General features: G+C 46.4%; 1 protein-coding gene across 1 annotated transcript in view; it reads right to left on the bottom strand.

Annotated features, from left to right (window-relative positions):
• PKD1L1 (polycystin 1 like 1, transient receptor potential channel interacting) overlaps nucleotides 1–23,209 on the bottom strand; it is a 96,853-nt gene that overhangs the window by 61,754 nt on the left and 11,890 nt on the right. The window contains exons 8-14 of the mRNA XM_057504962.1: nucleotides 22,518–22,650; nucleotides 8,661–8,867; nucleotides 7,637–7,818; nucleotides 4,605–4,823; nucleotides 3,316–3,476; nucleotides 1,603–1,938; nucleotides 802–867 (exon numbers count right to left, since the gene is read on the bottom strand). Coding sequence (XP_057360945.1) covers nucleotides 802–867; nucleotides 1,603–1,938; nucleotides 3,316–3,476; nucleotides 4,605–4,823; nucleotides 7,637–7,818; nucleotides 8,661–8,867; nucleotides 22,518–22,650 — 1,304 coding nt within the window. The remainder of the gene's footprint in view (nucleotides 1–801; nucleotides 868–1,602; nucleotides 1,939–3,315; nucleotides 3,477–4,604; nucleotides 4,824–7,636; nucleotides 7,819–8,660; nucleotides 8,868–22,517; nucleotides 22,651–23,209) is intronic.

The following is a 23,209-nucleotide window of genomic DNA, read 5'->3' as shown; positions in this document are numbered from 1 at the left end:
GTCAGTAGCTATGATGCAGTCACACGGCTGCAGGCAGCAGGAACGGAGGCCGACAGCGAGGGTCCCTGCAGCCCAGGCACACAGGCTGCCGGCCCTGCTCAGAGGAAGCTAACATGAACCTCCCAGCCGAGTGACCGAGCCAAGGCACAGTGAGGGGACCGGGCGGGCTGGGGGCCAATGGGCTCAGGAAGGTGACCTCGTGAATGTCATGCTCTGTCTTCACTCCATGGTTTTTACTGAACACCTGTGGTGAGTTCAAAAGGTGGGCAGGTGAACAGGAAGGGTTATGGGTGGCCTGAGGACACAGGTGTAAACCTGCCGTGGAAGCGTCTTTAAGGAGCTCAGAGGAGGAGGGGCAGGCACGGGGGGAGTTCAGCAGTCCCACAGCCATCTGCTTGAAACACAGGGACAGCTTAACGTGATGCTGGGGGGTGACAACACAGGGAGGGGGCCTTCCTGGGGAGGACATGTGAAGCCCACTGGGGGCGGGGTCTCTCCGAGACGGGAAGGACACTGAGGAGTTCTCGGGACATGGCGCCCTGGACCAAGGCATGAGGGGGGCAGTGGGCCGGGGGCTCTTTTGGGCCGGAAGCACAGAGTACCCGAAGGACAGAGGCCGGTGGGTAGAAATGGGGGCCTGGGTCAGACAGCACAAAGGAGGCAGAACAGCTCCCCTGACTGGGCGTTCCTGGTGATCGGCATCAGGGAGGGGCAGGGGGAGTCTCTCCACTTCTGAAGAGGGCTTGAGGGTGGACTGGTGCAGAGATGGACAGAGGCCAGGGAGGGCACAACCCGACTCACAGTCAGCTGGTGGTCTCCCTGTGGAGGGTGCTGCCTCCTGGATATTGCTGTAATAGGTCTCCCAATCTGTTTGAAGGGCGATATCACAATGCTTCTTTAAGGCCAGACTCCCCTACAGTGAATGGCCCCCCTCATGGATCACCAATGGGTCTATTTCTAGAGTCACCAAGCCACTTTGTGGATGAGGAAACCCCTCCCAGGCAACATGTCAATTAATCACTGCAACAGTGAGGGGAGCAGGTGCCCTGGCCCCCAGAGGAGGTGCTTCTCAGTAGTGAGTGGCTTTCTGAGGACAGCTGGTAGGTTTGGAGCCAAGGTGTGGACACCACCACAAGCCTGCGTCCAGACCTCTCAGGGAGCACCTGAGCTCTTTCCTCTTAGAAGGAGAGACAGGCCACAAGAGCGTCCAGCTGCTGATGTCAGCTGTCTATCCCTGCCCCCTCCTTGTCCTCAAGTCTGAGGGACCCTCAGAGGTCCTCCTAGCTACAGGCTTGGGGCATGGTGTGTGGTGAAAAACCCAGATGGCATCACTGGGGAGGCATGAGGGGTCAGGCAGGGTTTGGGCCTGAATTTCCCCAATGATGAACTTCTCTCAGTTTTTAGGCACAAAATGTTCTGTGCAACCCAACAGTCAATGATAAAGTGAACCAATCAGCCATTAGGGGAGGAGAGGGGAAGGGAGGCTGGTGGGTAGAGACGTGTGTGAGAGCCCAGGCACTCCAGGTTAGACAGGGAAAAACTGGGAACCCCTGCACACCTAGCCCAGGTACGAGGCAGAGGCCATGCGGATGCCCCACTTACCGGAGGGGGCAGAGGACGACGGGCTCTGTGGGGGCCAACTTCTCTTGGGGGTGCTGGGCCCCAGGGACCCCCGATCCCAGGGAGCCTGCCCTGAGGCTGCAGCGTCCCCCGAGGTGGGAAGCCAGGGCATGACTGTGGACCCCGGGGGGCGTGTCCCCGCCGCTGAACGTGCAGGCCGGCCCAGGGCCCTTGGCAACAGCTCCCACGAGGGCTGTGTGGTGGTGACGTAGGGATGTGCTCTGCTTGACTCCACCAACTGTGGACTGGACTCTGACAGCTTCGAGATGGCCCCGAATCCCAACAAACCCAGCAGCCCCACTGTTCTACAAAAAGGAACTTAGACAAACATATAACAGGACTAAAAATCTGGACCAAAAACCCATTTGGTTTAAAGAGATCTACAGATTACATAAGCATGCTCTGTTATAAATGAATCTGATGTATATTCGAAAACTACACTTACAAGGGAAGTGGTGTGGGGCAGCAACCCCCCCTACCCTGAGGCGTGCAGACCGACAATGGGATGCAGGCACGCGGGCGCAGGATGATGGCTGGCCCGGCCCTTCCACCTGGGGTGGGCTCTCCCTCGGGCCTGTGTGCCCCTGGGAGGGCCTGCACACCCCCACCCCCTCCAGCATGGGTTATTCTGGAAACAGCCTTGGACACAGAGCTTCCCCTAACCCTCCCTCACCTGTCAGTGTCTAGTGCAATAGTAAAAGTTGTTGTTGGTATGATTTATAATAAAGGATCAGTAACAAAAGATTTCCAAGGTTGTAAAAACTGTCACCTGGATAAAGTAAGCTTCCACTTTCCACTGTGGCAGACAGAGCACGAGGCTTTGGTGATGAGGCTGAGCTGCATCAGACCAGGAACCATCACTGGCTTTGCTGAGACTCAGCCACTGGGTGGATTTGCCCTTCAAGCTCCTCTCTCATACACAGCATCAGTATCGATACAGAAGAAGTCCATTTACCTAACAATGTGGGCATGTGCCCCTGCCAAGAGCAGTTGCCCTGCACATCTGCACGTTCCTTTAGCCGCTGCGACCAGCTGTACTCGGTGCTCTGCGTGTGGAAACCTTGTATGGCCCCAGTGAGTGGGTGGAAAATAAGTCAGTCTCTGTGGGCTTGGCACAAACTTCTTTTGTAGGAAGCAGCTGTACCCAGGCCAGAAACAAAAGCTCCTCTGTCTGTCATCCATAGCAATCTCTCCCATCGCTAGCATGACCAGTGAGAACTCTGTCTCAAACCTGGCAGCCGTGGCACTGAAGAGCTGCATCCCATCACCCCACCTCTGAATGTCATGACCCACGGAGTCACCCCCAGAACTGAGTCTTAGGGTCACAGCTGGAGGTGCCGTAGTGAATGCCAGGGCCAGGCTCCCTGTCCCAGCTCCTCGGCCCCCTCCACAGTGGACTGCCTGGGGACGAGCAAGGCTGGATGGGACGCAGGCCCTCCTGACGTAGCTGCCACTGCCTCGGTGAGCATGGGGCCCAGCCTCCATATAGCAGCAAGGCTGACAGGCAGCAGCAAGCACATCACCATTTCTCTGCTGTCACAACTATACCCACGGGTGCAGGGAGGGGGTGGTGATTCCCCTGGGGTAGGTCGAGACTCCCAGGGGAAAATGAGCAGGTTCTGCAAACATCAGCAATCTCAAAGTAACCCTGAGCTTTTCCTCTAGCAACAAAATAGAGCAATCAAGCACTTCTACCTTCTACACTGGTCTTTTCTGTTGCATTCACAACAAAGAGATCCCAGAAGTAAGAAAGATTCGACATCTCACGACAGCCTTCACACTCAGCTTGGAGAGAGAGCCCTTCGTTCCAGTTAACGAAGATGTCTTTAAAGTTGACCCAAGAGATGTGGACGAACCTGGAACATGCAAATCAGGTCTTGAGGTGCTGTGGCCATATCCCTTTGTGTTAGGCATGTTTAAAGCACCCTGCTGGGCCTTAATTAGTGACTCAGAGTAGTGTCACACACAGCCCATATGACCGAGTCCACGTGGTGACTGAGCCTGCACCGAGCTTGGTCCCGTGACCTCATTTGACACCAGCCAGGTCCTAGGAGGCCAAGCACTGACCTCAGAGAGGGTGTGCAGCTTCCCTGGCCCCACGGCCCTGAGTCTGACTCCAGCCAAACTCAGCACACAGGGGCGGCCACCCCAGATCCTGTCCTAGCCTTGGGGCTGCCCCACACCCACACATGGGGCCCTGCACTCCTGTCCCTCAAGCCTGCATCCTCCCCACTCCTCCAGTCTCTTTTCCTGCTGCCCAAGCACATTGTGAGGAATAGGTGGTCTGGGGTTGCTTGCTGCCTTAGGCCTGCTTCAAGGGGTTTCCTTCCTGTGGGACTGGGGGCCCTTTAGAAGGCCAAGGCTGGGAGAGACTCTGAGCTGTGTGGTGTGGGCCTTTCCCAGGTGAGGCAGCACGCCCTCACACAATGGGACTGCAGCCTCCATGCACAGCTTTGGACACCACAAAGGCCCGATGATGGAAGCGGCCCTGCCTGCCCAGACCTCCAAGGTGATGAGCAGAGCTGTGGGCACTGGGGGTCCTGCTTGCCCCAGCCGGCTCCCTCCGTGACCCAGTCCTGACGAGGTTCAGTGTCTGGGGCCACCCCCCATGTCGTGGGGTTTTGGTTTGTGCTCAGCATTTCTTTGCAGCCTGGCAGTCTCCATGTCAGAGGGGGTCCCCCGATGTGATGACTGGAAGCTCCTGGGCAGAAGTTCTGAACTGCCTTTGCCTCCTCTGGCCTCGATCCAGAGCCCTGGAGCAGATCCTGCCCTGGGGCAGCTGCCACGGCCTGGGGTGGGGAAGGGAAGCACCTCCCATTTGGAGCCACTCATGTCAGTGTTAGTCCAGTAGTTCTGCCCAAAGTCCAGCCTGAGAGCAGGGTTCCCCGGACCTTCCCCAGCCCCCTTTCTCTTCAGCAGCAGGGAAGCTGTGTGGCTAACCCCCATCCCCAGCCTGCATGGTGAGGGAAGCAGAGTGGTGATACCTGAGTGCACCAAGGTGGGTGGACAGGACCACCTGTGCCTCTGAAGAGTTCCGGCCACTGCTGGACACCGTCAGCGTCACAAGAAACTGGTCATAGCTGTGGCTGAGAGTGTCTGCTGCAAATGAGAAGGTGGGGGCCCCAGTGCCCAAGCTGTGTGGAGAGGGGGCAGTGAAGCAGGGGCTCCCGGGGGAGCTGGCCACGGTACATTTCCAGTGGTACCTGTGGGAAAAGCATTGGAGGGCTGCATGAATGTTCAATGGCTGGTCAGGTGACACAGTGTCAGTATCTGGGTTCTCGGGGGGCCTGCAAGGAAGCATGTGGGTCAGGGAGGCGAGACGGATCCCTTATTCTCTGCTGAGTGTAGGGTGGGAGCCGTCATCAAGGCAGGCCGGCCCTCCTGGCTCACTTGCTGAAGGACCTGGAGGCCTGCTTCCTGGTTGCTGAAATTCCCATGCCCAGTGCACCAGTCCTGGACACCCCTCCTTCCAGCCTGCTCTGCCCTGCCATCTCAACACCTCCCCTCACCTCTGCACCCCCGAGCAGTGCCTAGCAACCTGCCTCTGAAGCTGGCAGTTCCAGGGGCCCACGGGAAGGCTGTATCCCAGGGAGTTGCCTGGTCTTGAGAACCAGTAGACTGGTCAGGGGACGAAGCCCCTCAGCCCCCACCTCAGGATCAGGCTCCTCTCATGTGACAATCAGCACCACCCCCAGCCTTGAGCAGGCCTTACTCTAGGGGGACGCACACTGAGACAGACAGCTCTGATCAGGGACACACTGGGACACTCATGCCCAGGTGGGGCTGGTGCCCATCCCACTGCACTAAGCCCCACGCAGTGCCACCAAGCCCTCGAGGGACTGTTGATCTTTCCAAGTTCCATTTCCCCATGTGGACTGTAGGCAACTTGAACCCAGGCACCATGCCCTAAGCCCTGTGTTGGTACATAGGCTGTGAGGTGGCAGCACTGACGTCCAGCTCACAGCCTTGCGGAGCCACTATCCTCCAGGGTTCAATGGGGACATTCTTTGCTCCCTGGGAGAGGATTCCACCCGCTTCAGCAGGCACACACTGCCCTTTGTCTCGGGCCCCATACTGGGTTCTCAGGGGGCAGGTGCAGAGATTAACAAGATGCAGCTCTGTCTACTGGGGAAGGGAGGTATGCAGTGGTGTGTACACTGTCCAAGGCACGTGTGTGTGAACTGTAGGTGGACAGAACGGGGAGCCCAAGAGGACCCCTCACCTCCATGGAAGCCAGTGTGCGTGTAGCCACAAGGCAGAGAGAAAGCAGCTCTGCTTACTGATGACCATCCGCTGAATGCCTACCATGCACAGACCCGGGGGAAATGCCAAGCAAGAGCCCCTCTCCAGAAGTGGGTGTTGGGGCGTCATGGACTGCCAACCATGGTCTAAGGGAGCTGTTGTCTGAGCTGGAGGGAGAAGACTGCTGGGGGAAATGTCAGGACAGGATTGCTGTCACTTTGGAAGGCCATTGGGGCCTCTCTGGGAAGGTAGCATTTGAGCACAGCTCCCCCCCTGCCCACATGTAGGCAGTGGCATCGAGGGCATCTAGAGTCTGTGGTGGGCCTGCAGGGCTGGGGAACACACAGGCCTCCCCTGAGAGAAAGGCAGCCCTGGAAGGTGTGAGCTGTGGTTAAGGGACTCCATCCCCTGCTCTGTGGAAAGCAGGAGTAGAGCCAGGTGATGCGTGAACACTGTGAACAGACATCAAAGTTCGGCCCAGGACAGCGCTCCCACCAGGACAGAGCTGGCGGGCTTTCCTGACAGACAACTGGAAGTGGGAGAAGAAAGAAGAAACAGCTGCTCAGGGGTTTGCCTGATGGAGGGAAGGGTCCTTCCACCAGCAGAGACGAGGGCTTCCAGGGCAAGGCAGGAGATGGCGATATCTGCCTGGAGTTATCCACCCATGGACAGGGCCTGGAGGACACATGCCCTAGGAGATCAGAGCATGGACAGTGTCTGTGAAGGATTTTTTCCAGGTTATGGGCACTGGAGGGTGTCCAGAGGACACACGTTCCAGGTTATAGGAGCTGGACAGGGTCCAGAGGATGCTTGTTCCAAGTTATGGGCACTGAAACGAGTTGGTGGAAGACACCTGTTCTGGGTTATGGGCACTGGATGGGGTCCAGAGGATGCATGCTCTGGGTTACAGGCACTGGGTAGGGCCTCTGGGGGACATGTGTTCTGGGTAACTACTGCATGGATGGTGACCATGTCAGGACACCAGTGAGGCTGCCTGGTGGGAGAAGGTGTGGATGGGAAGGAGGACCAATGTCTGAGCCAGCAGCCTCCTCCTACATGGACTCACCTGCCTGGAGATGTGCCCCAGTCTGAAATCAGGCCTCCATGTATCAAATACTTCATTCAAAGTAAGAATTTTAGTAAGAAAGTAACATATGTGCTGCCAACTGAATGTCTGTGTCCTGCACAATTCATATGTGAAAAGCCAACCCCCGAGCGGGTGGTGTTAGGAGGTGGGCCTTTGGGATGTGTTGAGGCCAAGAGGGTAGAGTCTCAAGATGGGATTAATATCCTTATAAAGTGGCCCACAGGGATCCCCTGGCCCTTCGGCCACATGAGGACACAGAGAAGATGCAGGCTACGAGCACGGCCTCACTGGACACTGAATCTGCTGGTGCCTTGATCTTGGCCTTCCAGCTTCCAGAATAGCGAGAAATAAATGTCTGTCCTTTATAAACCACCTGGTCTGTGGTAGTTGTTATAGCAGCCTGAGCTAAGACAATGTGTAACCTTGTATTCCAAAATATATCATGAACTCAACCTTAGGAAGCTACTCATGTTTTAATTCTACCCTTTCCTGAAATTCCCTTACATTTGGATCCTAAGTGAAACCTTAGTTCAACTAATAAGAGTTGAGGTACCTAAAATCTTTTAAATGATGATGGAAGAATTTTAAATCCCTCTCCCAATGTTTTGGAGCCTGAGTGTGGAGCAGACAGAGGGAAAGGAGTAAGGCTGCATCCCACAGGCGGGAGCACGGCCCCTTGCTGCTCACCTGAGAGTGGCCCTGGGATTGTCTGGGTCGTAGGACTGGGACCCCGTGAGCACCACGGTGGATGAGGCACTTCTGGGGATGAACAGGTGTGTGCCCTCAGAGACCACACTGACGGGGGCCCTGGCCCGCACCTCTACCCCAACACTGTAGGTGCTGTGCACAGTGCTTCCTTCCACATGGACCTGTAACATGAACAGCATGTGTCACCAGGGCACCGAGGGGCACGCGCTGGGCCTGGATGCATCTTAAAGTAGAAGGAAGTGGTGAGTCTCCATGTGCATCGTCTGGTACCGGCGTCCAGCGCTGCACAGGAAGAAGTATCTGCCTGGCACCTCAACCAGGCACCTGTGTCAACACAGAACCCTCTGTGCGCCCACTGGAGATGGAGGACTGGAGTCCGTGAGAGCATGAACATTTTTCTGAACAAATCTGTGCCAACACACAACACTAGGGTGTCTGAGGCCTGCAAATGTAAAAACACCTTAGGGACCACTTTCCACACGTGTACCTAATCCAGCTCTCAAACCTTTTCTGTTCCCAGTAAACATCTCCACGGTCTTGGATTTCATTTAACTTACTTTCTTTAAGCTATCTTTTAACCCCCAAACACATTATGGCTTTGAAGAAATATAAATGAAATTTAAGGCAAATATTTTTAAACTTGGGAGTAGTGGAACATTTTATAAACACAGTATTCAAATGTGTTCTTTTAAAAGTTTGCTGCAATTTGAAAAAACCAGAACCTTGCACCTGGAGGTCTTGTCACTGGTCTCAGCCTCCAACCTTTGTGCTCGGAATGGTTTTATTAAATTAATAGGAAGGAATTTTTAATTGATTACTTTGCCAGCGTTTGAGCATAAAACTTTTTCTCTGAAAGGAATTAAACATTTTTCTTGAAATTCTGTCCATACCTGTTGGTGACAACCCCACTTTTCTTGGGTAGAATGGGTTTGGAGTTGCAGGAGCTGAGCTCTTGCTCAAAGACTGGTCGAAAGTAAGTGGTATGGTAAGCCAGCCAGCCCACCTTGGCAAGTGCGGTGTAGTTTCCAGGCTCCAGGAAGTAGTTAGGCACAGTGATGGTCTGCCTGTGGGTGGTGACAGCAGGAGGCAGAGGCACTGGAGACCCTGCCGAATTCATGAATCTCCAGGTGTAGGAAAGGCCTTGGGAAATGTCACAGAGAACGGCAGATTCAAACGTCACTCCCAGTCTCACAGGCTGGGACCGCCACACCTGTGTATTTAAAGGAAAAGATATTCTCATTGTAGAAGACAAAAATAAATGGAAAACTATCCCATGCTCATGGATAGGAAAAACATTGTTAAAATGGCTATCCTGTGCATACAGATTCAATGCAATCCTCACCAAATACCACAGGCATTTTTCACTGAACTGAGCAAATAATCCTAAAATCTGTATAGAATCACAAAAAACCCTGGATAGTCCACATGAGCTTGAGAAAGAAGAACAAAGCTGGGGGTAACATGCTCCCTGGTTTTAGACTATACTACAAAGCTAGAGTAATCAAAACAGTATGGTACTGGAATAAGAACAGATATATAGACCAATGGAACATACTAGAGAGCCCAGAAATAAACCCACACATACATGGTCAATTAATATATGACAAAGGAGGCAAGAATATACAATGAGGAAAAGATGGTCTTTTCAATAAATGGTACTAGGAAAACTGGTCAGCTACATGAAAAAGAATGAAGCTGGATCACTGTCTTACATAATACACAAAAGTAAACTCAAAATGGATTAAAGACCTAAGTGTTACTGAACCTCCTAGAACAAAACATAGGCTTTTGAACATCAACATTAGCAATTTTTTCTGCTACTATCTCCCCAGGCAAGGAAAACAAAAGCAAAAATAAGGAAATGGGACTTCATCAAACTAAAAAACCTTTTGCATAGCAAGGGAAACCACCAACAAAATGAATAGCCAACCTACTATTGTATGTGAAAACATGTTTGCAAATGATATATACAGTAAAGGGCTAATATCCACAATATATAAAGAACTCATACAACTCAACACCAAAAAATAATAATAATAATCCAACTAAAAACTGGACAGAAGATCTGAATGAAGACATTTTTTCCAAAGAAGACATACAGATGGACAACAGACCTGTGAAAAGATGTCCAACATTGCTAATCATCAGGGAAATGCAAATTAAAACCACAGTGAGATATGATCTCACACCAGGCAGAATGGACACTATCTACAAGACAAGAAATAAGTATTGGTGAGGATATGGAGAAAAGGGAATGCTCCTACATTGCTAGTGGAAATGTAAATTGGTGCAGCCACTGTGGAAAAAAGTATGGAGGTTTCTCAAAAAAGTAAACACAGAAATACCATACAGTCCCACAATTCCACTTCTAGAAATTTACCCAAGGAAAACAAAATCACTAATCTGAAAAGAGACACATACTCCTGTATTTATTGCATCATTATTGACAACAGCCAAAATATGGAAACAACCTAAATGTCCATGGATAGATGAACGGATGAAGGAGATGCGGTCCGTGTATACAGTGGAATATTACTTAGCCATAAAAAATAGATTCCTGCCATTTAAAATAACATGGATGGACCTAGAGGATTTTATTCTAAGTGAGCTAAGTCAAAGACAAATACCACAGGATTGCACTTATGTGCACTTAAATGGAGAATCTAAAAAAATTAAGCAAATGAACAAACTAGGAGAAATAGGCTCATAAACATAGAGAACAGACAGGAGTAGGGGAATGGGTGAAATAAATGAAGGGGAAAAAAACTAGTGAGAGTGTTTGATATTTTGATCTGTGTGATGGTTACACGAGTGTATATACATGTCAAAATGTATTGAGTTGCACAGTAAGATTTGTGCAATTTATTGTATATACCTCAGAAGAAAAACTAAAAGAAATTAATAAGTATTTTTAAAAAGCAAAACAAGAAGTCTCAAAATGTACATCACACCTAACGCAGAGTAAATTATTAACAACTCTAAGGTAGAACTCCAAATATTTGTCTAATCACAAGTTGGGATTCTTAGATATGGAATTTAAAGCCCCAAAACAAATATGCCATCTATTTTATAACAAAAGTGAAAGTCAAAATATAAAAATAATGAGAAGAAAGAATAATATTTAAACATATATTCAGAATGGGAAAAATACCCTTTAAAGCATAAAATGAGAAATCATCAAAGGAAAAGTTTTCATAGATTTGATTATGTAAAATTTAAAACTTCTGAATATCAAAAATATAATTTTACAAAGCAATCAACAGAGAAAAAAACATTTGTACAATATATGACAAAGTTAATATCATTTAAAATCAATAGAAAATGTTCAGTCTGCAATAAAAAAAGGAGCAAAGACATGAATAGGTGAGGTATGCTTCGACTGAAATCATGTAAATGTTTTATATACTCAAAATTAAAGTCAGTCAAAAAGCAAAAAAAAAAAAAGCCTTCCATTCTCTGTAACTGGAAACAAGCTGAAAGAAAGGACTATAACTATATTTTAAACAAGTAACATACAAGAAAAATATATTTCAAGTGACTTTAATATATAATATTTTGAGGATATATATTCTAAGGGCAAAAAGAACTACAAATAAATCTGAAAGCTCACTTACCAAGAAGTTTTATTTTTGTTGGTAATATTGGTGTTATGACTTTGAAAGTGTTTCACCTATTTATTTAGAAAAATGCTAATAAATAATGAGGTTAATGTTACAGGATTGAGATTTTCATATGAGAAAATTCAAATATAAAATTTTTGAAAAGCAGGTGAACTATATACATCAGTAATGTTTTTGAATCAGACACATCAGATGAAATCATGCCTTAATTTATTTTGAAGGTGCATTCCCAATCAACACATACTAAATAGCTTGGCACAATGAGACCCCTGGAGCAGTGAGCACCCCAGGGCTGATTTCCATTAGAAGGCCCAGGGCTCCACGGAGGGTGTATCACTTCCAGAGCTGAAGCAGGTATCTGCCAGGAGGGAGGAAGCCTTCCAGGATTTAGAGGGATGTTGCAGAAGGCTACCAGATCCGGCTCAGAGAGAATCCAGCTGGCCCCAACAAACCACCTAAGCATTTAAAGATAATGCCTACAATCAGTTGAACACCACTGACAAAATAGACATCATGCTAAGACAGAGGGGCTTCCTGTCCCCCCACAAAACACACACAACTCATCTGCTACCAGTGCAGGTAGCTGGTGCCCCCACTTCTTACTCTGGATGTTGGGAATTAAGAGAAATAATTACACATTCCTTCTCCCTTGACTGAACAAACTACATTTTTGGAAGCCTTGTAGACTGGTCTAGGAAGGACTAGAGTATTTCATCGAAAAGAGAAACAGAGAAAACAAATATGCCAAAATTGTAATGATTGCTCAACATAGGTGATGGGCTTATCACACTGTGATCTTTCCTTTTAGTTATGTTGGAGATTTTTCCATAACAATTAACTTTTTTTTTTTATAATTATTTTTTATTGAAGGGTAGTTGACGCACAGTATTACATTACATTAGTTTCAAGTGTACAACACAGTGGTAGAACATTTATATACATAATTCTAGGTTCCAGCTATCACCCTACCAAGCTGTTACAATATCTTGACTATATTCCTTATGCTATACATTACATCCCGGTTACTTATTTATTTTACCATTGGAAGTCTGTCCTTTTTTTTTTTTTTTTTTTGTGAGGGCATCTCTCATATTTATTGATCAAATGGTTGTTAACGACAATAAAATTCTGTATAGGGGAGTCAATGCTCAATGCACAATCATTAATCCACCCCAAGCCTAATTTTCATCAGTCTCCAATCTTCTGAGGCATAACAAACAAGTTCTTACATGTAGAACAAATTCTTACATAATGAATAAGTTACATAGTGAACAGTACAAGGGCAGTCATCACAGAAACTTTCGGTTTTGCACATGCATTATGAACTCTAAACAGTCAGTTCAAATATGAATACTCATTTGGTTTTTATACTTGATTTATATGTGGATACCACATTTCTCTCTTTATTATTATTATTTTTCATAAAATGCTGAAGTGGTAGGTAGATACAAGATAAAGGTAGAAAACATAGTTTAGTGTTGTAAGAGAGCAAATGTAGATGATCAGGTGTGTGCCTGTAGACTATGTGTTAATCCAAGCTAGACCAGGGCAATAAAACATCCACGTATGCAGAAGATTTCTCTCAGAACAGGGGGGGTGAGGTTCTAAGCCTCACCTCTGTTGATCCCCAATTTCTCACCTGATGGCCCCCCTGCGACTGTGCCTGTCTTAGGTTGTTCCTCCCTTGAGGAATCTTACCCGTCTCTGGCTAACCAGTCATCTTCCAGGGCCATACAGGGAAATGTGAAGTTGGTAAGTGAGAGGGAAGCCTTATTGTTTGAAATGGTTAGCTTTTTACTTCTTTGCATATTTATGCCCTGTAGCTTCTATGCCCAGCATTTGTCTTGAGGTATCTTTACCACTTGGAAGAATTATGATACTCGGTAAATTTGATATGAGGCACGAATTCTATTTAAGGGTTGTAATTAGGAAGGAAGAAGAAAAGCTATAGAAGTAGCAGGCGAAAGAAAACATGGGAAGATTGATTATTTCTTTGGCATATCTTCTTGTAGAGTAACTTCAGCATGAATAGGTTTTAAGCTACTACTTAAATTGTGCACACACATTAACATAATAGGAGTATAGTTACATAACCAAAGCATATCTGTAATTACCAGCCATCTCCAGTGAAACCAAGAAAACCAGTTAGGCACCTTAGGCATTTGTGAAAACTTATCTATGATATGGTGGATATTGTCCAACTGAACTTGAACAGTCTGAGAGAAATCAGACAAATTAAAACAACCCATTCCTGGGGACTGTTCACATACCATATGTTCTTTTAACAGTAAATAGTCTGTAGTTGTAAGATTTTGGAGCGCTACAATTTGCACTTCTCCAAATTCTTGGTTGAGTTCCAACAGTATAGATCCAGTCAAATTTGTTGTTTTACTGTACGCACAGGCCAGCTTAGATATCTCCTTCATTCCCATGGCAAGTCCAGGAACTGGTGGGATGAGTGCATCTACAGCTGTAGCAGTGCGTGGATCTTTCTTGGGGTTTTTTGATGATCATCTTCTGGCATGAGTCTTCCAGAGAGTGCAGATGTTGGAAGTTCTTTTTCATATCGTATCTTAGTTCATTTTCGGGGTAGCCCAATTAGGCTTTGATCCTCTGTATAAACACAAATAGACCCTTTGCCTACACTTTTATATGCCCTTTATACCCTTGTGTAGAACTCGTTGGAGGTCACCACACAGGAACTGCCCTTTTTTTTTTTTTTTTGCTTTGTTTTTGGTATCACTAATCTACACTTACATGACGAATATTATGTTTACTAGGCTCTCCCCTATACCAGGTCTCCCCTATAAACCCCTTTACAGTCACTGTCCATCAGCATAGCAAAATGTTGTAGAATCACTACTTGCCTTCTCTGTGTTGTACAGCCCTCCCTTTTCTCCTACCCCTCCATGCATGTTAATCTTAATACGCCCCTACTTCTCCCCCCCTTATCCCTCCCTACCCACCCATCCTCCCCAGTCCCTTTCCCTTTGGTACCTGTTAGTCCATTCTTGAGTTCTGTGATTCTGCTGCTGTTTTGTTCCTTCAGTTTTTCCTTTGTTCTTATATTCCACAGATAAGTGAAATCATTTGGTATTTCTCTTTCTCCGCTTGGCTTGTTTCACTGAGCATAATACCCTCCAGCTCCATCCATGTTGCTGCAAATGATTGGATTTGCCCTTTTCTTATGGCTGAGTAGTATTCCATTGTGTATATGTACCACATCTTCTTTATCCATTCATCTATCGATGGACATTTAGGTTGCTTCCAATTCTTGGCTATTGTAAATAGTGCTGCAATAAACATAGGGGTGCATCTGTCTTTCTCAAACTTGATTGCTGCGTTCTTAGGGTAAATTCCTAGGAGTGGAATTCCTGGGTCAAATGGTAAGTCTGTTTTGAGCATTTTGATGTACCTCCATACTGCTTTCCACAATGGTTGAACTAACTTACATTCCCACCAGCAGTGTAGGAGGGTTCCCCTTTCTCCACAGCCTCGCCAACATTTGTTGTTGTTTGTCTTTTGGATGGCAGCCATCCTTACTGGTGTGAGGTGATACCTCATTGTAGTTTTAATTTGCATTTCTCTGATAATTAGCGATGTGGAGCATCTTTTCATGTGTCTGTTGGCCATCTGTATTTCTTTTTTGGAGAACTGTCTGTTCAGTTCCTCTGCCCATTTTTTAATTGGGTTATTTGTTTTTGTTTGTTGAGGCATGTGAGCTCTTTATATATTCTGGACGTCAAGCCTTTATCGGATGTGTCATTTTCAAATATATTCTCCCATACTGTAGGGATCCTTCTTGTTCTATTGATGGTGTCTTTTGCTGTACAGAAGCTTTACAGCTTAATATAGTCCCACTTACTCATTTTTGCTGTTGTTTTCCTTGCCCGGGGAGATATGTTCAAGAAGAGGTCACTCATGTTTATGTCTAAGAGGTTTTTGCCTATGTTTTCTTCCAAGAGTTTAATGGTTTCATAGCTTACATTCAGGTCTTTGATCCATTTTGAGTTTACTTTTGTATATGGGGTTAGACAATGATCCAGTTTCATTCTCCTACATGTAGCTGTCCAGTTTTGCCAGCACCATTTGTTGAAGAGACTGTCATTTCGCCATTGTATGTCCATGGCTCCTTTATCAAATATTAATTGACCATATATGTCTGGGTTAATGTCTGGATTCTCTAGTCTGTTCCATTGGTCTGTGGCTCTGCTCTTGTGCCAGTACCAAATTGTCTTGATTACTATGGCTTTATAGTAGAGCTTGAAGTTGGGGAGTGAGATCCCCCCTACTTTATTCTTCTTTCTCAGGATTGCTTTGGCTATTCGGGGTCTTTGGTGTTTCCATATGAATTTTTGAATTATTTGTTCCAGTTCGTTGAAGAATGTTGCTGGTAGTTTCATAGGGATTGCATCAAATCTGTATATTGCTTTGGGCAGGATGGCCATTTTAACGATATTAATTCTTCCTAGCCACGAGCATGGGATGAGTATCCATCTGTTAGTGTCCCCTTTAATTTCTCTTAAGAGTGACTTGTAGTTTTCAGAGTATAAGTCTTTCACTTCTTTGGTTAGGTTTATTCCTAGGTATTTTATTTTTTTTGATGCAATTGTGAATGGAGTTGTTTTCCTGATTTCTCTTTCTGTTGGTTCATTGTTAGTATATAGGAAAACCACAGATTCCTGTGTGTTGATTTTGTATCCTGCAACTTTGCTGTATTCCGATATCAGTTCTAGTAGTTTTGGGGTGGAGTCTTTAGGGTTTTTTATGTACAGTATCATGTCATCTGCAAATAGTGACATTTTAACTTCTTCTTTACCAAACTGGATTCCTTGTATTTCTTTATTTTGTCTGATTGCCGTGGCTAGGACCTCCAGTACTATGTTAAATAACAGTGGAGAGAGTGGGCATCCCTGTCTAGTTCCCGATCTCAGAGGAAATGCTTTCAGCTTCTCGCTGTTCAATATAATGTTGGCTGTGGGTTTATCATAGATGGCCTTTATTATGTTGAGGTACTTGCCCTCTATTCCCATTTTGCTGAGAGTTTTTAACATGAATGGATGTTGAACTTTGTCAAATGCTTTTTCAGCATCTATGGAGATGATCATGTGGTTTTTGTCTTTCTTTTTGTTGATGTGGTGGATGATGTTGATGGACTTTCGAATGTTGTACCATCCTTGCATCCCTGGGATGAATCCCACTTGGTCATGGTGTATGATCCTTTTGATGTATTTTTGAATTCGGTTTGCTAATATTTTGTTGAGTATTTTTGCATCTACGTTCATCAGGGATATTGGTCTGTAGTTTTCTTTTTTGGTGGGGTCTTTGCCTGGTTTTGGTATTAGGGTGATGTTAGCTTCATAGAATGAGTTTGGGAGTATCCCCTCCTCCTCTATTTTTTGGAAAACTTTAAGGAGAATGGGTATTATGTCTTCCCTGTATGTCTGATAAAATTCCGAGGTAAATCCATCTGGCCCGGGGATTTTTTGTTCTTTGGTAGTTTTTTGATTACTGCTTCAATTTCGTTGCTGGTAATTGGTCTGTTTAGATTTTCTGTTTCTTCCTGGGTCAATCTTGGAAGGTTATATTTTTCTAGGAAGTTGTCCATTTCTCCTAGGTTTCCCAGCTTGTTAGCATATAGGTTTTCATAGTATTCTCCAATAATTCTTTGCATTTCCGTTGGGTCCGTCGTGATTTTTCCTTTCTCGTTTCTGATACTGTTGATTTGTGTTGATTCTCTTTTCTTCTTAATAAGTCTGGCTAGAGGCTTATCTATTTTGTTTATTTTCTCGAAGAACCAGCTCTTGGTTTCATTGATTTTTGCTGTTGTTTTATTCTTCTCAATTTTATTTATTTCTTCTCTGATCTTTATTATGTCCCTCCTTCTGCTGACCTTAGGCCTCATCTGTTCTTCTTTTTCCAATTTCGATAATTGTGACATTAGACCATTCATTTGGGATTGCTCTTCCTTTTTTAAATATGCTTGGATTGCTATATACTTTCCTCTTAAGACTGCTTTTGCTGTGTCCCACAGAAGTTGGGGCTTAGTTTTGTTGTTGTCATTTGTTTCCATATATTGCTGGATCTCCATTTTGATTTGGTCATTGATCCATTGATTATTTAGGAGCGTGTTGTTAAGCCTCCATGTGTTTGTGAGCCTCTTTGCTTTCTTTGTACAGTTTATTTCTAGTTTTATGCCTTTGTGGTCTGAAAAGTTGGTTGGTAGGATTTCAATCTTTTGGAATTTTCTGAGGCTCTTTTTGTGGCCTAGTATGTGGTCTATTCTGGAGAATGTTCCATGTGCACTTGAGAAGAATGTATATCCCGCTGCTTTTGGATGTAGAGTTCTATAGATGTCTATTAGGTCCATCTGCTCTACTGTGTTGTTCAGTGCTTCCGTGTCCTTACTTATTTTCTGCCCAGTGGATCTATCCTTTGGGGTGAGTGGTGTGTTGAAGTCTCCTAGAATGAATGCATTGCAGTCTATATCCCCCTTTAGTTCTGTTAGTATTTGTTTCACATATGCTGGTGCTCCTGTGTTGGGTGCATATATATTTAGAATGGTTATATCCTCTTACTGGACTGAGCCCTTTATCATTATGTAGTGTCCTTCTTTATCTCTTGTTACTTTCTTTGTTTTGAAGTCTATTTTGTCTGATATTAGTACTGCAACCCCTGCTTTCTTCTCACTGTTGTTTGCTTGAAATATGTTTTTCCATCCCTTGACTTTTAGTCGGTACATATCTTTGGGTTTGAGGTGAGTTTCTTGTAAGCAGCATATAGATGGGTCTTGCTTTTTTATCCATTCTGTTACTCTGTGTCTTTTGATTGGTGCATTCAACCCATTAACATTTAGGGTGACTATTGAAAGATATGTACTTATTGCCATTGCAGGCTTTAAATTCGTGGTTACCAAAGGTTCAAGGTTAGCCTCTTTAGTATCTTACTGCCTAACTTAGCTCGCTTATTGAGCTGTTATATACACTGTCTGGAGATTCTTTTCTTCTCTCCCTTCTTGTTCCTCCTCCTCGATTCTTCATATGTTGGGTGTTTTGTGCTGTGCTCTTTCTAGGAGTGCTCCCATCTAGAGCAGTCCCTGTAAGATGTTCTGTACAGGTGGTTTGTGGAAAGCAAATTCCCTCAGCTTTTGTTTGTCTGGGAATTGTTTAATCCCACCGTCATATTTGAATGATAGTCGTGCTGGATACAGTATCCTTGGTTCAAGGCCCTTCTGTTTCATTGTATTAAATATATCATGCCATTCTCTTCTGGCCTGTAGGGTTTCTGTTGAGAAATCTGACGTTAGCCTGATGGGTTTCCCTTCTCTCTAGCTGCCTTTAACACTCTTTCCTTGTCCTTGATCTTTGCCATTTTAATTATTATGTGTCTTGGTGTTGCCCTTCTTGGATCCTTTCTGTTGGGGGTTCTGTGTATTTCCGTGGTCTGTTCGATTACTTCCTCCCCCAGTGTGGGGAAGTTTTCAGCAATTATTTCTTCTAAGATACTTTCCATCTCTTTTCCTCTCTCTTCTTCTTCTGGGACCCCTATAATACGGATATTGTTCCTTTTGGATTGGTCACACAGTTCTCTTAACATTGTTTCATTCCTGGAGATCCTTTTGTCTCTCTCTATGTCAGCTTCTATGCGTTCCTGTTCTCTGGTTTCAATTCCATCAATGGCCTCTTGCATCCTATCCATTCTGCTTATAAACCCTTCCAGAGTTTGTTTCATTTCTGTGATCTCCTTTCTGGCATCTGTGATCTCCTTCCGGACTTCATCCCATTTCTCTTGCGTATTTCTCTGCATCTCTGTCAGCATGTTTATGATTCTTATTTTGAATTCTTTTTCAGGGAGACTGGTTAGGTCTGTCTTCTTCTCTGGTGTTGTCTCTGTGATCTTTGTCTGCCTGTAGCTTTGCCTTTTCATGGTGATAGGAATAGTTTGCAGAGCTGGGACGAGTGACAGCTGGAAGAACTTCCCTTCTTGTTGGTTTGTGGCCCCCCTCTCCTGGGAGAACAGCGACCTCTAGTGGCTTGTGCTGGGCAGCTGCGCGCATACAGGGTTTCTGCTTCCTGCCCGGCCGCTATGGAGTTAATCTCCGCTGTTGCTGTGGGCGTGGCCTGGCTCGCGCAGCTACTCCAAAATGGTGGAGTCGCGTTGGAGCAGGAGCTGCTGGGAGGCTATTTATCTCCGTAAGGGGCCTCCCTGCTCCCTGCAGCCCAGGGGTTAGGGTGCCCAGAGATCCCGGATTCCCTACCTCTGGATTAAGTGGCCCGCCCTGCCCCTTTAAGACTTCCAAAAAGCACCCGCCAAAACAAAACAACGCCCACCAAAAAAAAAAAAAAGAAAAAAAATTTTTTAATTAAAAAAAAAAAAAAATTTTTAATTAAAAAAAAAAAAGGTGGTCGTTCGTTTTTCTTTATTCTCCGGTGCCAGCCTCAGGCCTCTGCTCACCGGTCTTTCTGCCCTGTTTCCCTAGTATTGGGGTCCCTATCCCTTTAAGACTTCCAAAAAGCGCTCGCCAAAACAAAACAGCAAAAAAGCAAAAAAAAAAATGGTCGCGCGCTTTTCTTATGTCCTCTGTCGCCCAGCCTCCAGTGCCTGCTCACTGTTCTTGCTGCCCTGTTTCCCTAGCATCCAGGGTCCCCTGGACATGTACTGTGTCTGCGCTCTGGCCTGGATGGCTGGGGCTGGGTGTTCGGCAGTCCTGGGCTCCGTCTCCCTCCCGCTCTGCCTGCTCTTCTCCCACCGGGAGCTGGGGGGAGGGGCGCTCGGCTCCCGCGGGGCCGGGGCTTGTATCTTACCCCCTTCGCGAGGCGCTGGGTTCTCTCAGGTGCGGATGTGGTCTGGATATTGTCCTGTGTCCTCTGGTCTCTATTCTAGGAAGGGTTGTCTTTGTTGTATTTTCATAGATATATGTGGTTTTGGGAGGAGATTTCCGCTGCTCTACTCACGCCGCCATCTTCCGCCCCTCTCCATAACAAAAATTTTTAAATGCACTTCATAAGTATACAAACACATCCTTGGTAACATTAGTAAATCAGAGGGACAGTGATACAGGGGGAAAGAGTACCTGCAAGTCTACAAGCCCGGCCCGCACCAGTCACCCTGCCTCTGCCAAGTCCCCTCCACCTGCCCGACCCTCGCCCAGAGCCTGGTGTCAGTCATGCAGCACAGGACAGAGGGAAGCAAAGGACATGGGTGCAGACCCTGCCTGGCTGGGCAACCCCACCCCCGGGCAGATGACCAGTGCCAGGTTCCCGCTGGAAGGTTTTTTAATGAAGAGCTCCCAGAAAGTTGGAAAGGAAAAACTGTCAGAAGGAGTTGGGAAATGGGATTTAAGAAAAACTGGTGTTTGTAAAAAATGGAATTTTACCTTCAGCGTTCTTTGACTTTAGTCATCATTTAATGACTTTTTAATTATTTCTTACTGTTTCTCCTTCAAATATGACACCATTCTGGCATTTGCCATAAAATTGCTCAAGTTTTTGAGTTACACCTAATTTTAACACCCAGATGCCAGTTTTTAACCATTAATAATAACCAAGATACAAAATAATGAAATGGCCAGGGGCTGAGGAGTTGAGAAATGGTTCTAAGATGCTGATGTGTGACTGGCGACAAGGAGGACATCTGGCAAGGCTCATCTATGTCCCATAAAGGTCAATGTCCTGTGGTTTAGTAATTTGCAGGAATTATTCCTATGGAAATCCCACAGACGTGGAAAAAGATGTGTGTACAGGCATTAGTTGCCAGTTAAGTTGTAGTGATTGAAAATTGGACACAACAGATGTTTGAAAATAAGGATACTAAAGTGACAGAATTTTTTTATGTGGTTCAAGGGTACCCTCACAGTAAATTTGTGTAAGCACATGACTATTTAAGAGAAAGTGGGCACTGTAACCCAGTGACCCAGTTGTGATAAACACACACGCATGTGTGCAAACACACACATGCACGCACATACACATCATCTGTAAAAAGCCTCAGAAAAATACAGGAAACGAGTGTTCCCTGAGCACCTACTATAGGTTAGGAGAAGCAGAGTTGCATTTTATTTCCTTCATTCCCTCAAGGCCTCTGATTTAAAGCACATTTTCCTTTTCAGGGCAGAAGTGCTCAAGACACAGTGGCTAGCTCCCGCTGACTGCATTTCAGATGATTCCCTCTTTTTCTTTATATATTTATAAAATGTGTAAAAGAAAGTATAAAGAAAGAAATGGAATCATCACTGTTGTTTTCTTTGTTTTATAAATGAAGATTTTCAACTACATTTAGAGAAAATAACCCTGCCTCACAGCTGATAAAGAGTTTGAAGCACATGCCATGGGTCATTCAACGCAACCATTTTTTAACTTGGGAGAAGGCCATGTTTCATTCTCCACCCAAGTGCAGAGTCAGGGTTTAAGCCCAGACCCCTCTCCCCAGGGCCAAGCTGCTTCCAGTCTCCACGTTAGCTTTGGCTTGACTTTGTGTCCACTTCTGACCCAGAGAACCTGCTACCCCAGGGCACAGAACTGTGAGGTTGCGCAGGGGGGCAGTGGCCTCGTGGTGGGTGTGGGTCTTGTCTGTAAGGGACTGCCACACTACCAGGGAGCCCACTGCCTGGGACCACTAGGGCCTTGCCCTGGGGACTTGTCCATGTGCTCCCTGATTTCCTCCACCACATCTGAGGTGGGAGGTGCCTGACCCCAGACTCAAAGGGCCCAGCAACTGAGCACCAGGGCAGAAAGCATAGAAAGCAATTGGCAGTTGCTGGCTTTAATTCCCAGTGTCATTGGAGCACTTTTGCTCTGAGAAGAATAACTTGCCCTAAATCAGAGGCCTTAGAAGAATAAAAGACATAGTAAGCAGTCCTACATTTCCTAACATGTAAGATGTGCTCAGGAAATAACCAATCTTTGGCTGTTGGTATCTCATAAATTCAAATGTTCCTTTCTCCCAAAATGCTTCAGTTCTTTGCACACCAATTTAAAGGAAGCCTCTCAAAGCAGGCTGAGCAGAACACCAGAGTAACAGAGGTGAATAAAGGCCTGATTCAAGGCTAGACAAGGCTTCCCCTGTCTCAGGCTTGGGTATGGGGCCTCTGTTCAGCTCCAGGACCCCCAGAGGCCCTCACAGGGGCTCCTAGGTGTCAGACGCAGAAGGATCAACTACACAAAGTCCCCTTCATTCCCCAAAGCTGGTTTCCACAAGGAGAGGCGCAGGAAGGAGTGCTGAATGGCTGCCGCTGGCCCTACCTGCACCTTTCCGGGCCCCATGTTCTTCACCGGGGGTGGTTGGCAGGGCTTATGCACGATGAAAAGTTGCTTTCTCAGGGAGGTGGTGCTGACATTATTGAACGCGAGGACCTCCACAGTGAACTCCCCTTCCCTGGAAAGCAAGATGCACACAGTGAATCCCTGCCCTTGAAGGTAAATGTACATAATGGGGTCACAGTGAACTCCCTGCCCTGCAGGGTGAAATGCACACAGTGGGGCCATGGTGAGCCCCCTGCCCTGCAGGGAGAACATACACCATGGAGGGGTGAATCTGCCACACATCAGCCTGCGTTTTCCTTTGTAACCATCCCACAGCTGTGTAACTAGAGGAACCGGTGGTTGGGCAGCCCACAGATGAGACAGGAGACTTGGGTCATGAGTTTCATCTCCACAGAGGCCAGTGGCTGGCAAGCTAATAGACCAGCTTCCCACCCAGCCTGGGATAGGCACCCAGCTCCCAGACAGGTGTCACCTGCTGTATCAGAAACAACCACCCAGGAGAGGACACGCTGCACCCCTCTTGGGGAACCCTCCTGGCAGCCATGGCCTGGCCCCTCTGTGCCCCACAGGGGTGATCCTCGGGGTTCTGGGTTGCATGACAGGCTCTCTCAGGACATGACCTTCCTGTTCTGTCCCTGTTCCATGGACAGATTTTCCTGCAAACCCAGAAG

The sequence above is a fragment of the Manis pentadactyla genome, chromosome 7 (assembly GCF_030020395.1).
Source record: "Manis pentadactyla isolate mManPen7 chromosome 7, mManPen7.hap1, whole genome shotgun sequence".
NCBI lineage: Eukaryota > Metazoa > Chordata > Mammalia > Pholidota > Manidae > Manis > Manis pentadactyla.
This window is presented reverse-complemented; position numbering and strand designations above follow the sequence as displayed.